We start from the raw sequence: 12,196 nt of genomic DNA on the forward strand, positions 1-12,196 counted from the left end.
GCTAATCATACTTTACAAGGGCTATTGTAAAGCTCAAGTGAGAAGGCAGGCGTATGAAGTGCTTTGTAACCACAGAGTGCTATATAAATGTAAACTGCTGTCATTATTCTAATATTTGATATTATAATGATGTTTTAGCTATCTTACATAAACTTAAACTTAGTGTGTTTCATCACTATTATCATAATAGGTTGAAATATATCCTTGAAGTACTGAGATAGGGTTAGGGGCTGAGCTTGTGATTTCACTGCTATAAGGAACTCCCAGGTGAGGAAATTCCCTCTCCTAGTGCAGGTTAATACCTTCTCTGCAATTTACAATCTTCAGAGTTGCCTAGGGCCCTGAGATGTTAGGTGAATTGCCCAGGGTTACAGAGCCACTGTGTGTCAAAAAAAAAAAAAACAAACAACCCTAAAAGCCAGGTCTTCCTTCCAGGACACTCTCTATCAACTATACCATGCCGTCCCTTTTGAGGTGTTTCCTTAAATATCATAATATATTATATAATAATAAGCTTACTGACATCTAATGTCATCACCTCATTTTATAGACGAGGAAAGTGAGGCTTAAAGAGATAGGTAAGGTGATAACTTAGATATTAAGTAGCAGAGCTTAGATTTGAACCCATCCTTCTACTCTAAATCCAGCTGTCTTCTCAGAGTCCCACACCAGCTTTCTGACACTAGGTGGTTTAGCAGATAGAGCATTAGCCCTGGGGTCAGAAAGGCCCGAGTTCAAACGTGCCTTAAGATGCTACTACTAATAGCTAGCATTTATGTAGCTCCCGTGAAGTGCCAAGTACTGTGGAGTGCTTTACAAATATTAGCTTGTTTGATCTCACTTGATTACTAGCTGTGTAACAGCTGGGCAAGTTACTTAGTTTTCCTGCCTCAATTTCCTCCTCTGTAGAATAAAGATAATAATAACACCTACCTTGCAGCATTGTTGTGAGGATAAAAATAAATAATATTTAATAAAGTACTTTGCAGACCTCAAAGTACTATATAGGTGCTAGCTGATATTAATGTGGTTATCATTATAATTCCGTCTGACTCATGTGAGTAGTATATGTATACTACTGGCTGAGGACATAGCCACCAGTGATAGCTTTAGAGGATCTGTACTATTTTTCGAGCTTTAGGGATAGAATAGGAAACTCTCTGCCAATGCACATTAGCACCTTCTCTGCCATTTACGGTCTTAGAGAATTGGCTGGGGCACTGAAAGGTTAAGTGACCTGCGCACAGTCAGTACGCCTGACTTTTTGACTCCTTGGCTGACTCTCCACCCACTACTCCACATTGCTTTTCTTGTAATTGTAAAGTGGATTTAAATCAGGGACTGGAGCTTTCCGTATGTAGATTTTGCCCTATTTACTGCATTTTTTTTCTGCATTTCTTTATTATCTTTCACATTTTATACAACAGAAGGCAGAGTTGCAGATCTATATCTTTTTCTGTCCTTGGCCACCAAGCTATAAAGAAGGTAATTAATCCACTCACCCCTCACGATTTGTAATTGATTTAATCTCCAATCCCAGGAATAAAGTTTTGAAGGCATTTGAAGAGCATCTGATCCTAATAAACCTCTGTACATCCTTGTCTCCCTAATTTCTCTCTCTCTGTCTCTCCCTCCCTCTCTTCCCCCTTCTCCCTCTCCCTCTTTCTATCTTTCTCTCTTCCTCTCTCTCTCTCTCTCTCTCTCTCTCTCTCTCTCTCTCTCTCTCTGTCTCTGTCTCTGTCTCTGTCTCTCTCTCTCTCTGTCTCTCTCTCTCTCTGTCTGTCTCTCTATCTCTCTCTGTGTCTCTGTCTATCTGTCTCTCCCTCTCCAGGCCCTATCAAGGCAATCCCACCTTTGATCCTGAATTCATTCGTTCCAAGTCAGCTGCTGCTGCTGGCCTGTGTTCCTGGTGTATCAACATTGTCCGTTTCTATGAAGTCTACTGCGATGTAGCACCCAAGAGACAGGCTCTGGAAGAGGCTAATGCAGAGCTGGCAGAGGCACAAGATAAGCTCACTCGGATCAAAAATAAAATTGCTGTAAGTGCTTGCTCATATCCCTAGTAAAATACCAGGGCAACTTGCTTATGATCCCTGTCAATATCCCTGTTTAAAAAGGGTTGGCATGGGCTCTGCTCATGAATTATTAAATGGGGAGAGAGAGTGAAATCAACTATGGGGACCAGCTCATTGCAGGAGTCTTCTCAGTGTAAGCTACATGCACCTCTGAGGGATGCTCTGCCTTTATGGGAAGTTCTCTATCATTCTTCCTCCTCACGTGGGCAGTCTTTCTTTTAGCTGGGGTGATTAGGGTAGGTAGCGGGAGCTGGTAACACTTGGTGCTTCTCTCTTGAAGGGCCTTTTCAACTTGTTTCTCCCCCCTCAGGAACTCAATGCTAATCTGGCCAACCTAACAGCTGCCTTTGAAAAGGCTACAGCTGAGAAAATAAAGTGTCAACAGGAGGCAGATGCCACAAACAGAGTCATTTCCCTAGCTAACAGGTATGTTGGGCCTGGATGGAGCAAAAGGAACCATCCCAGGGTTCTGGGATCACCTGAAGCTGGGGAAGCCCAGGCAAAGGCCCCTTTTAGGAGTAGCACTCATTTCTTCTTTTGCAACATGACTAATGTGGAAATATGTTTTACATGATTCATATAATATAACCTATATGAAATTGCTGACCATTTTAGGGAGGGAGGAGGAAGGAATGGGAGAAAAATTTGGATCTCAATACTTTTTAAAAATTAATATTAAAAATTGTCTTTACATGTAATTGGAAAAAAATGAAATGCTATTTATTTTTTAAAAAGAAGTAGCACTCACCCAAAAGAGAAATAACCTTTTTTTAAGAAGCTGTCACTTTTTAAACCCACTTCACATGGGGTTAGGGAGATAGGGTGGGCCTTGGCAGGTAACCTCACCTTATGCAATATGAATTTAAATGAGCTGCCCTATGTATTTGGTAGCCTTTTTGTTGAAGTTTTTCAATTTAGCCCACAGATTCTTCCTAGAATGCAAACTGTCAGTGAAGAATTTAGCATAACTGTGTCCAAGGGGGCTTCCTTATTGGAAGCAGGATCACAGATTTAGAGATGTTGGAAGGATCCTGGGTATTGTCTAGTCCTATTCCTTCCTTCTGCAGATGAGAGAATTGTAGCCCAGAAAACTTGCCTAAGGTCACACAAGTGGAAAGCAACAAAAATGGAATTTTAAGCAAGGTTTTCACTCTCCAAATCTAGCATTCTTTCCATTGTACTGTGTTGCCTGCCTCTAATACCCTGTTCTCATATATTACATTGTCCTGGAGCATACATGCCAGCTTTAGAGTATCTGTACTATTCACATATATATATATATATATATATGTACATATATATACACATACACACACATACACGCACATATTTCTATCCATTTACGTATATACGTATAGATAGATCTAACATTTATAGTATATATAGATACGTGTATATGTTATGACATGACATGACATATCTATATGACATGTGACATCTCTATTTTGGTAGATATATTATGTATCTATATCATACATAGATATGTTATCTGTATAGCTGTTATCTATATTATAGCAATATATAATACAAATATCTATATTACATACAGATACCTCTATGACATCTACCTGCCCATGTATAGACAGATGTGTTTTTAGAGAGGCTTAGTGTATACCATTCATTTACACAGTCACGTGCTTTGAGGAACAGCCTTGGAAAGGACAATGGGATCTTAAATTGCTGGAATCCAGACAAAAATACCCTAGAATCCAGGGGAACTGCTTGTTTATTTCAGACAATGGTCTGGCTCCTGCCGTTGATGGCCCAGTTCTGTTTTCAGCATATACATTAAGAGCAATTTTTTTGACTAACATTTATATAATGCTTTATCCTTTACAAATCTCATTCGAGCCTCATAACCACCCAGTGAGGCAGATACTACAGCTATGATTACAGATGAGAGAACAAAAGCTCAGGTGTTGTGGTATCTACTTCACCGGGTGGTTATGAGGCTCGAATGAGATAATCACTCTTCATGTATTCACGCCACCCCTTCAGACACCAGCATATCATGGGAATAATAATTTACTGACTGTTATAATGCCAGTGGCCTGAGAGGGAAGGTCAGAATACTTCTAGCCACTCTTACACAGGCTCTTATCATGCCCCTCTCCTGTAGTTAGCAAATAGGTAATGATTGACTGAAATATTCATTTGAAGTATGACTACCGCCCATGTATGGCCATTGGGTCAAGCCTTTCTCTGTAGGGCCAATTACCTTTTGTGAGATAAACCCAAACAATGCCACTAAAGCACACTTTGTACAGAATCAAGGTGGGGTGGGGCTTGGAGGAAGGAGAGGAAGAAATACGATTCACTTTTAAGTAGTGCAAATGAATGTTTACTAAAATTTGCCAAATGCACACCTGACCATGGCCTTTCCCTATTCAAAAACCTTCAGTGGCTCCCTAATTCAGTTCAGTTCAACAAGCTTTTATGCGGTGCCTGCTATGTACAAAAGATACAAAAATAAAAATGAAAATCACTCCTTGACCTCGAGAAGCCTATATTCTAATTTTTGAATAAGATTAAAACTTTTGTTCTTGTTCAGTTGTGTCTGACTACATCTGGAGTTTTCTTGGCAAAAATACAGGAGTAGTTTGCTATTTCCTTTTCCAGCTCATTTTACAGATGAGGAAACTGAGGCAAACAGGATTAAGTGAGTTATCCAGGGTCACACAGCTAGTAAGTATCTGAGGCCAGATTTGAACTCAGGAAGATGAGTCTTCCTGATTCCAGGTCTGACACTCTATCCATTATACCACCTGACTACCCCATTTATTAACTCCTTAGCGTATCTAAGGTCCTCTATAACCTATCCTGCTAACCTTATTTCGCACTGCTTTACTTCCCATATACTATATTCTAGTCAAAGTGTGTCACTACTGATTTCATAGCACAGTCTCTTGCCTCCACTGACAGGGGCCAATCTCCCTGTGCTTGAAATTTACTGTTGAAATACCTCTGTTCCTTCAAGATCCACTTCATGTTTATCCAGTCTTCCTTATGGAAATGATCACTGCTTCCTGCAACTGAAAAGCTATTCTCTTAGTCAAAAGTATTTCCTTTGCCTCTCTCACATTCTGCTTATTCTAGCAGATGCTGCTTATTTGTGCATGGCCAGGATTCCCCTGTCTTAGACAGTAAGCTCCTTGAGGGCAGGTGCTATGTAAATATGTTTCATCTTCACATCCCTACTACCTAGCACTCCTCTCACATAGCTAGGTGGTGCAATAAATAGAGTGCTGGGCCTAGAGTCAGGAAGACCTGAGTTCAAATGCAGCCTGAGAAATTTAATAGCTATGTGACCCCGGGCAAGCACCTTCTATTTATTTCCGTTTCCTCAACTGTAAAACGGAGATAATGATAGCAGGTTATTGGCGGCGGTGGGGATCAAATTGGATAATATTTGTAAAGTGCTTAATAATTATATGTATATGTATGCATATACATATATCCACATCATATATAAAAGACACCAGTATCTGGTACATAGTGGGTGCTTAATAAATCCTTTTTTTTCCTTAATAAATACTTACTGAGTTGAATTAAAATTAAGTTTAACTGAAATATGGAGAACAATTCTTGGCAAGGGTCAGGCATTCTCTGCTCCCTTCTCACCACTGAGTGACTGAGTTAAGCTCCCAGAGAGTTCTCTATCCTGTCACAAATGTCAAATATTCCTTTGCCAGAAGCCATCAGCAAGTGATTGGGAACAAAGTGATTTAAATTGTCTGGAATAAGACTAAATGCTAATGAGATTTTTTTTTCTTGTCTTTCCTATTCCCATTTACCAATGGATATTTCTTTCTTTAGGCTGGTAGGAGGATTAGCATCTGAAAATGTCCGCTGGGCTGAGTCTGTGGAAAATTTCAAAGAGCAGGGGATAACTTTGTGTGGAGATGTCCTACTGATATCAGCCTTTGTTTCCTATGTGGGTTATTTCACCAAAAGATACAGGAATGAACTGATAGAGAAATTTTGGATCCCATACCTACATCAACTAAAGGTAACATCCCCAGGCACACTCAGTTCTCAGGATTTATAAGCAGATGCTGCCAAGATTCATCGTCATTTCTATTCTCTTGCCATCAGTCCATTTGGAGTTTACATTGTGGTCCAGTATCATCGATGCTAACAAAACCCTGGCTGTGCTGCAAAACTTCCAAGTTTGGAGCAGTTTGTGCCACCCCCCCTTCCAAAGTCACTTCATACAACAACTGTCTTCAGCACAATATTATTTGTTTGGAGTTATTTTCCATTCAGCAAGGACACCCCACTTGGGGCAGCTGGCCTTCTGCTCTTCTGCTGTCATTGCTTCTGAGGAAGTGCCCTTTCTCTCTGCAGGTTCCCATTCCTATCACTGATGGTCTGGATCCACTGACCCTGCTAACAGATGATGCAGACATCGCCACATGGAACAACCAGGGCCTTCCCAGTGACCGTATGTCCACAGAGAATGCCACCATCCTGTGCAACACAGAGAGGTGGCCTCTTATCGTTGATGCTCAGCTTCAAGGCATCAAGTGGATTAAAAACAAATATGGGGAAGACTTGAAAGCCATCCGACTGGGACACAAGGGGTGTGTGACGTGCCATTTATCATGAGACATATGGAATTGTTTTTTATAAGACATAATTGTTATTGTCCCCAAGAAGGGGACTGCCACAAGAAGGCAGCCACAAGCTCAATATCTTGTACAAAGTGGGTAGGCACTTAGAAATACATACTGAATTAATTAATGCCTGAATGAGTTTTCAGATGCGTTAATCCAGCCTTGAAAATAAATTCTAATTATGAGTAACCCGCAGCTTGCTTTATGTTTTATTGTCAATGCTGTTTTTAAACAGGCCTATACTCCCTGATGGAGGTGATAAAGCTAGGTAAATAGGAAAGATGGCTAATGATGTGTGTTTTTTCTGCTAATACAGCTGGAGAGCAACTTGGTGGGGCAGTGGATAGAGTGCTGAGCCTGGAGCCAGGAAGACCTGAGTTCAAATCTGGCCTCAGACACTTCTTTGCTATGTGACCCTGGGCAAGTCTGTAAAATGAGCTAGAGAAGGAAATGGCAAACCACTCCAGGGTCTTTGCCAAAATAAAAATAAAAACAAAAAAACCCAAGTGGGGTCACAAAGAGTTGGACACAACTGAAAGAATTAAATGATAAACAACAAAAATACGGCTAGATTCTGATCCTGTGAAGTAGTCACATGCATTCCAATTCACACCGCATATTTCTATTGGGTTGGAATCAGTTACCAAATTTTACATAATTGTAATTCTGAATAGATCAAATTATAATTCATATGTATTTCACAGGAGCCATTTTTCACTCCAATCATGACCTAGCTGTACTGGCAGAAAAATCTATAACATTAGCTGGCTTTCCTACTTATCTCTTATTCTGTCATTTGCCCAGGTGAATGGCTGTGTCTAAGGCTAAATTAGTGATAAGCATAAGTGACCATGAATCTTCTTTTCTGACAGCATCAAGTGACATAAGCAGTGAAACAATTTCTCATTTTTATCTGGAGAGTTGTTTCTTAAAATGCAGTATTGTAAGTTGCCTCTGTTTTATTGGATAATTATTCATGAGATCACTGTTGTACTGTTTCTGCAGCTATCTGGACAGTATTGAAAAAGCCATCTCAGAAGGAGATACTTTACTCATTGAGAATATTGGAGAGACTATAGAGCCTGTGTTAGATCCTTTACTGGGCAGAAACACAATTAAAAAAGGAAGGTAAATTGCTTTTCTTTTAACTTCAGTTTGTTTTCAATGATTTCATCTTTTTGTGTGTGGGAAAATGGCATAAAGAGATAATATATTGAACTTCTTTGACTTTCCTACTAGAAAATTAGATACTAAAAATCACTACAATGTGAAAAAAATAGTCCCTTCCTGAAAGAGGGATAGGGGATTGTAGTGGCTCACCCCACACCTGAGGCAAGGAAGTTATCTGTACAAATCTGCGGTCTTAAATATTCTGAAAGCTGCAGTGGAAAATAAAGAAGACAAAAACTCTGACACTAAGTTAGATACTGCCAAACAACAGGTTTAACACAGAATATCAGCAGAGAAGCCCTTTAATTCACAGGGAAGGGATAATAAGAACAGAGTTTCAAGTTTCTGTACACAAATGCACAAAATATGGATAATAAAATTGACCAGAGATGTTAGCACGAGTACAACAAACACAATATTGATCACTGAGATTTGGCAAGATATATAACTTATGACCTCAAAAGGAACATATTTGATAAAGATTAGATAAAGTAGAATAGCATTTTATATCAAGAAGATGTACCCTTGTAAGGAAATCCCTAAACAAGAGGAGACAATCATGATCTAAAGCATTTGGGTGATTGATGGAAGGAAAACCAGAATCCATACTGTGGTGACATTCTACCACAGACCACAGGGCCAGAAAGGGCACATATTTCCTGGATGAGGAGTTTTTCTACCATAGACTATTTAGATTTTGGTGAGACATTTGGCAAAGTCACAACTTTGTGGACACTATGGAAAGAAGCAGACTAGAGTACAGTGAAGTTAGATACAGTTGAATGACAAGACTCAAAAAAGTGTAACTGACAAATCAATGTCAACCTGGAGGAAGACCTGTATTGAGGTATTCTAGGGATCTGGCCTTGGTCTTGTTCTGTTCTGGCATTTGTATCAATAGATGAAGATTATAGGATTAGATATTTAGAACTAGAAAAGATGGTACATGTTATCTAATCCAGTAGCCACATTTTCCAGCAGGAAAACTGAAGCCCAGGTAGGTTGTGACTTGCCCAAGGCAATAGGCAATAGATGACATGTTAATCAAGTCTATAGATGACCCAAAGTTGGAAGGGCCAGCTAACAAATTCAGTGGCAGAATCAGCATCCAAAAAGATCTTGAGATGATAGAATGTTAGGGCAGCTAGTTAGTTGATGTAGTACATAGAGTGCTCACTGGTCCTGGAATCAAGAGGACCTGAGTTCAAATCCAGCCTCAGATATTTACTAGCTGTGTGATCCTGGGCAAGTCACTTAACCCCAATTGTTGCCAGAGAGAGAGAGAGAGAGAGAGAGAGAGAGAGAGAGAAAGAAAGAATAGAATGTTCATCTGAATAGCAATATATGTAAAGTCCTACACTTAAGTTTTTAAAAAATGAAATTTTTTAGCAAATTTTTTTTCACATTGCCTAAATTTCCTCCTATATCTTCCCCCTACCCAGAGAGTCATCTCACATAACAAAGAATATTTTTTTAAAAAAAATCAGTAAAATAAATAAACATATCAGAAAAAAGTCTGAAAATATTTGCAGCATTCTACACTTGGGGACTTCGCATCTCTGTAAAGGAAGAGGGGAGAGTTATCTTCTCAGAACTCTTCTTTGGGGCCATGCTTGTTCTTTGTTATTCAACAATGTTCATTTTTGATTGTTTTTGTCACATACAGTTTTAAAAATCAACTTCAGAAGTGAAAGATGGAGAAAACTGTAGATAGGCAATAGTTTATGTGGAAAAAAAAAAGACATGGGGCTCTTAATGTAGCAAGCTCAATGTGGAGGCAGCTTGGTGGTACAGGGGATAAAATACTGGGCCTGGAGTCAGGAGGACCTGAGTTCTCATTCAGCCTCAGACATTTACTAGCTGTGTGACCTTGGGCAAGTCACTTAACCTTGGTTTGTCTCAGTTTCCCCAGTTGTAAAATGAGAGTGGTAATAGTACCTCCCTTTCAAGGTCGTTATGGAGTTATGAGATAATCCTTGTAAATATTTATAAAGTAGAAATGAGATATTTGTGAAAAAGCACCTAACGCAGTGCCTGGAACACAGTAAAGACCATATAAATGCTTACTTCCTTTCCCTTATCCTTCTGCTCTTTTCAATATGAGTCAATGCAACAGCCCCAGAAAGCTCATTCTTAGTACTAATAAAAGCATCTTGTACTGAATGAGTCAGGTCAGAGGATCTTCGAGTTAGAGCTAGGAAAGCTGTTAGGGACCCTCTGTTCCAACTACCCAGACAGAGAACTAAGACACAGAAGTGCTCCGGCACTCTGCCCCTGGTGGAAGGGAAACTACCTTTGCAGGATTGTACAGAGTTCTAGGTACCATCTTTTAGGTGGTAGCGTAGGTCCAGAAGAGAGTGACCAGGATGGTGAGACAGCTAGACACCATGCCAGGATTGGTTGAAGGGACAAGAAGAGTTTATTAGCCCATAGAATAGAAGATTTATCAGGGATATCATATACAAGAGGTATCTAGGAGTATCTGAGGGGCTGTCATGGGAAAGAGAAACCAGATTTGTTTTGTTTGACCCAGAAGACAATGATTAGAGGTTGCAGTAAAGCCAATTTCAGATGAAACATATGAAAAAAATTTCCTAACAAGAAAAGTTGTCCAAAAATGGAGCGGGCCGCCCTGGGAGGTAGGGAGTTCCTAATCTCCAGAGGTCTTTGACTACTGACTATGTGTTGAGGTAGGGCTGTTGTAGAGAGAGAGCATAGACTTCAGAAGACTTTTCCAACTCAGAGAGCTTATGAATCTATGTCGAGCAATTATTTTTAAAAACAGAGGTATAATATACAACCCCAAGGAGGAAGAGTGAAACATTGTGTTGGTGTCTGAGTCTGGAAATGACTTTCAGTTGGATCAGTTATGAGCAGTGAAAGAAGTGAGCAGATTCTACCCTCCCCCACCCAAAGAGCTTGTACAGACAAAGAAAAGGGAGGAGTGGGTAGAAAAGATCCTCAATATGACAAGCCTAAAGGCACAGATGGAGAAATCTCACCGATAGAGAGGTTCAGGACAGAAGAAAGAAGAGAATCCTTTGGACTTTAATCTGGAGAAAAGAAAGTTAGCATCCCTGAGGAGTGCTTCTGTTGTCCCTCCATCCAAGAGCTATAACTAGTTTGGAGTTTGCTAACGCAGGGGTTTTATAGGGATGACAAAATTTGTAGAGATGATTAATGGCACTTTTGGTCCTTCAGAAGCACTGAACTTACTACCTAGTTAGCAATAATAATTAATTAAAATAGGAAGCTACCAGAGAGAAGCTTTCTCTGCTCCCCTACCCCACCCCAGCAAAGACCTTGAGGTACTCACTTCTTTGCTGTGCCCCTAGATTAATTAAGGGCTTATTTTGTGCAGCTTGTCCTAGGCATAAAATTCGATAGTAACAACTCTGAGATAGGGGACATGGAAAGAAAACAGGAAATAACCTTCTTCTAGTGACCAAGAGAAGGTCTAAAGATAGTAGCTGGACCCCAGGGACTAGAGGAAGCAGGGTGAGCTATCCAGAAGAATAATCATCAGAGTCAAGGCCTAGAAGTGTGTTGATTAAAGGGAAAAGACAAAGGTCTGCATCTGGAAAGGCTCAATTGCTATTTTAAAATTAAACCAGTATGAAACTCTATTTGGTGATAATATAGCTCCACTGTATGTAAGGTGTATCCCTGTAAGAAATTTTAATTGTGTCTGCTGTTATATAATCTATATCCCCATTTGAAAAGAACATCATTCAAATAAACTAGAAAGAATGGAGGAAAGGAAGAAAACTTTGATGAGAAAGTCTCCCAATTTTATTCATGGGTTGTAGCAGCAAAAGGAGAACCCGAGATTACTTGATGGTTTCTTTTGGGCTGCTGTGCCTATTCATAGAAGGAAAGGGCTAGCAGACATGGTGAAAGTGAAAGATAATTTTTATCTGTGTGAACATCTGGCAATATGGCTGAATATCTGTTTTATTAACCCCCCCAGATACATTAAAGTAGGCGATAAAGAAGTGGAATACCATCCCAATTTCCGTCTAATCCTTCACACCAAGTATTTTAATCCACATTATAAGCCTGAGATGCAGGCTCAGTGTACCCTCATCAATTTTCTAGTAACCCGGGATGGGTTGGAAGATCAACTTTTGGCTGCTGTCGTAGCCAAAGAGCGACCAGATCTTGAAGAACTGAAGGTAACATTGGTTGGGATAGCAAAAGCCATGTGGGGAAAGGAGCTGGATGCTCCCAGAGGAGGGCAGAAAGGAGCGGCAGAGCTGAGGGAAGGGACCTTGTGAATTATAGTTAGCCATGGTGGCTACAGACCCAGCGTACCTTTTTACCTTTCAATGTGCT

The 12,196-nt window shown here is 40.0% G+C and overlaps 1 protein-coding gene across 1 annotated transcript in view; it reads left to right on the forward strand.

The window, feature by feature from the left end:
* Positions 1–12,196, forward strand: part of DNAH17 (dynein axonemal heavy chain 17) — a 258,405-nt gene that overhangs the window by 213,616 nt on the left and 32,593 nt on the right. Inside the window, exons 60-65 of the mRNA XM_036755900.1 lie at positions 1,832–2,039; positions 2,386–2,501; positions 5,892–6,084; positions 6,423–6,658; positions 7,697–7,819; positions 11,832–12,036. Of these exons, the coding sequence (XP_036611795.1) occupies positions 1,832–2,039; positions 2,386–2,501; positions 5,892–6,084; positions 6,423–6,658; positions 7,697–7,819; positions 11,832–12,036 (1,081 nt within the window). The remainder of the gene's footprint in view (positions 1–1,831; positions 2,040–2,385; positions 2,502–5,891; positions 6,085–6,422; positions 6,659–7,696; positions 7,820–11,831; positions 12,037–12,196) is intronic.

This window comes from Trichosurus vulpecula, chromosome 4, assembly GCF_011100635.1.
Source record: "Trichosurus vulpecula isolate mTriVul1 chromosome 4, mTriVul1.pri, whole genome shotgun sequence".
In the NCBI taxonomy this organism is placed as follows: Eukaryota; Metazoa; Chordata; class Mammalia; order Diprotodontia; family Phalangeridae; genus Trichosurus; species Trichosurus vulpecula.